The sequence below is a fragment of the Octopus bimaculoides genome, chromosome 20, assembly GCF_001194135.2.
Source record: "Octopus bimaculoides isolate UCB-OBI-ISO-001 chromosome 20, ASM119413v2, whole genome shotgun sequence".
In the NCBI taxonomy this organism is placed as follows: Eukaryota; Metazoa; Mollusca; class Cephalopoda; order Octopoda; family Octopodidae; genus Octopus; species Octopus bimaculoides.
The window spans coordinates 8,710,376-8,713,298 of NC_069000.1; the positions used below are offsets into that span (position 1 = coordinate 8,710,376).

The following is a 2,923-nucleotide window of genomic DNA, read 5'->3' on the forward strand; positions in this document are numbered from 1 at the left end:
AGTAGATAAAACAGGAGACAACTGATAAAGGGAATGTTCTTTACGTTGCATGTCTCGTTTCTCTGTTTGTTTTTTTCGTTGTTCGAAAAAAAAGTTCGTTTTCTATGTTTTTGTTTTTTATGTTCTCGTAGCTCATTCTGTCCGCGTTTTTCCGTTTTTGATGTTCTGTACGCATATATGCATGTATATATACATATATATGTAGGTATGTACATATATGTATATATATATATGAATATATTTATATATATACATACGGATTTCACGTATTTTGAGGTCATTCACTATAGCACAGATCCGCCTTGCCATGCTGTATGGGATGTTTCTTTTGATGTGTGATGGATGGCAAGAGTACAAATTTAAATATTGGTGTGTGTCAGTGTTTTTGAAAAATACGTCTGTTGCGCATGTGGAGTTCTGTATTTCTATGTAGAGATCCAGGAATGGTAATTCAGTGCAAATGGAATCTGTCGTAAATTGATGGCTGGCTGAAGTATGTTCAGTACGTTCTTAAATATACTTAGATCTTCATTCGATCTGTCCCAGAAGATAAAGCAATCATCAAGGAAGCATTTCCATTTTTAGAGATATATTTTGTACACTCCTGATCATAACTTCAAACATTGTTCAGTGTGCTGAACTTCAAATATTGTTCAGCACACTCTAAGTTATAAAGCAGTAGAACTAAAACATAACAGAACACAATTTTATATAAAAGTTATTTTATTTAGCTTTAGATAAACGTGTTTGGACTTAACTTAAGAAAACTTGAGATATATAACGATGAACTTCAAAATATTGTTCAGTATTATCAATAAAGAAAGTAATAAGAAAAGTATATTTATAAAACATTTTATCTTCTATAATTCACTCTCGTGAAGTATATTTTGTAGCTCTTCATCATTGGCAAGGTCTTCTACTGAGTGAATGAATTCCAAAACAAATTTTTTGTATTCAGCATTTCCATTTCCATACTCATATAAATCATGCACTATTTCCTTTATCTCCCAAATTTTTATCAGGTCTTTATTGAAAGGAAGAAATTCTACAGCAGATTTAAGAGCCAGAACAAACCTATCCATTCCAGAACGTCTTAATCGATCTTTTTCTTCTTCATCATTTTTTTCGTCTGCTTCTTTAAAACATAATCTTCCAAACAAAATGTTAAAATTAACATCTTGTAGTTTGATATCTGTTTTATAACTTTCACAATGTTTCCTGGCATTGTCATATTCTTTCAAAGACATATATAATAAAATGATATCATAGTGAACAGATGAATTTCCTGGAGAAAGTTTAAGAGCTTCATCAAAGTGATATTCAGCTTTGTTGACGAAATCATTCCTTTCTCTATGAGGAATACTTTGAGCATGTTTCAAAAGTTTCGCACAATCATTCGCTTCTTTTGACAAATTTTCGTTCGTTGGGAAATATGTATATTTTGGTTCATTCTGTCTTAGATAAATTAATCCAAGATTATGATGAGAATATGATGTTGCCTTTTTTTCAATTACTTTTTCATAAAATTTTATTGCTTGTTCAAGCTGATGTGAACATCTATAATGATTTGCAATTTTCTCCAAAACATAGGTGTCATCAGGAGAAATATGAAGAGCTCTCTGAAAATAGTCTTCATATGGTTGACGAAGAAAATTATACGAATTCTTTTTAAACAAACCTATCAATGTTAATGTTCTTCCCATTAGGGCCTTGTCAATACGGTGTGGAAAAGCACATCGTATTTTCTCTAAATACTGTATTGATTCCTTAATACTTTTAAGTATTTTCTCTTTATCCATGGTGTTTCTTAAACAACGATATTGCAACAAAGCAATAGAGAAGAGACACAAATAATTGTCCGGACAAACATTGAGAGTCTCTTTGTAAAGTTTGATAGCCCTTTCGTAATCATTAAAAGAAATAGTAGCTAAACAATAAGCGACATTCCTTTTACCTTCTGCTTCTATCAGCGGGAAATTTCCCCGTTTTACAAAACTACTTAGATTATCCAAAAGGTTTTCTAGCTTAGAGATATTTCCGTTGCACAAATAAATGAATGCAAGATTGGTTAATGCCACCAGGTTATCTGGCTTTTTTTCCCGAACTTCAATGGCTAATTTTTCAGCCTGGATTTTTTCGTTCAGCTGCCACAGAATAAATACTATGACGTTCTTTTGACGAATCTCATCTTCTAAACCAAATAAGATGTCTTTATTCAACGAATCGTCTACTTTTCTGTAGAGAGACGACCAAACTTCTTCGGTCTTCTCAAAACTTTCTTCCATTACATTTGGAAATCTTTTAATTCTTTCCCTGTACAATTCGATTTTACGTTCACCATCCTGAAATAGAAACAAAATGATTGTATGAAATATGATATCGACTGTTATCATGGAGAAATATGCATTTCCTAGTTTTCCTGTTTTAAGCCAATGAAACAAGGTAAAGGTAGTTGATGAGCATTTTGGATTATACACTTTGATGCCTTTAAAAGAAATAAGGTCAGAGATGGAGTTGAAGAGCGCTAGAAGCCCTGGGGAAGAAGGATTGGTTAATATGTAACATGTGTGAGAATATATACTTGATGAGTATTGCATGACATCGGAAATTTATGAATTCTCATGGGGGGGGGGGGTTCTGCTCCCTTTAAGTCACCTCAAATTGAAACCAAACATACTGCATTATACCCCCCCTTATGCATTGAATCTAAGTTCCAAATTTCATTAGGATCGGTGGAGTAGTTTTCGAATCTATAAGTAACACACGAACACACATAAAGACATTGACTTTTATATAATAGATATGAATATGCACATATACATACATATGTGTATGTGTGTGTGCATTATATATGAGTATATATATATGTATATATATATATATGTGTGTGTGTGTATGTATATATATATATATATATATATAT

The 2,923-nt window shown here is 32.0% G+C and overlaps 1 protein-coding gene across 1 annotated transcript in view; it reads right to left on the bottom strand.

Annotated features, from left to right (window-relative positions):
* Window positions 1-713: 713 nt before the first annotated feature.
* Window positions 714-2,923, bottom strand: part of LOC106877582 (uncharacterized) — a 4,625-nt gene continuing 2,415 nt past the window's right edge. Inside the window, exon 2 of the mRNA XM_014926522.2 lies at window positions 714-2,342. Within this exon, the coding sequence (XP_014782008.1) occupies window positions 861-2,342 (1,482 nt within the window). The 3' untranslated portion in view covers window positions 714-860. The remainder of the gene's footprint in view (window positions 2,343-2,923) is intronic.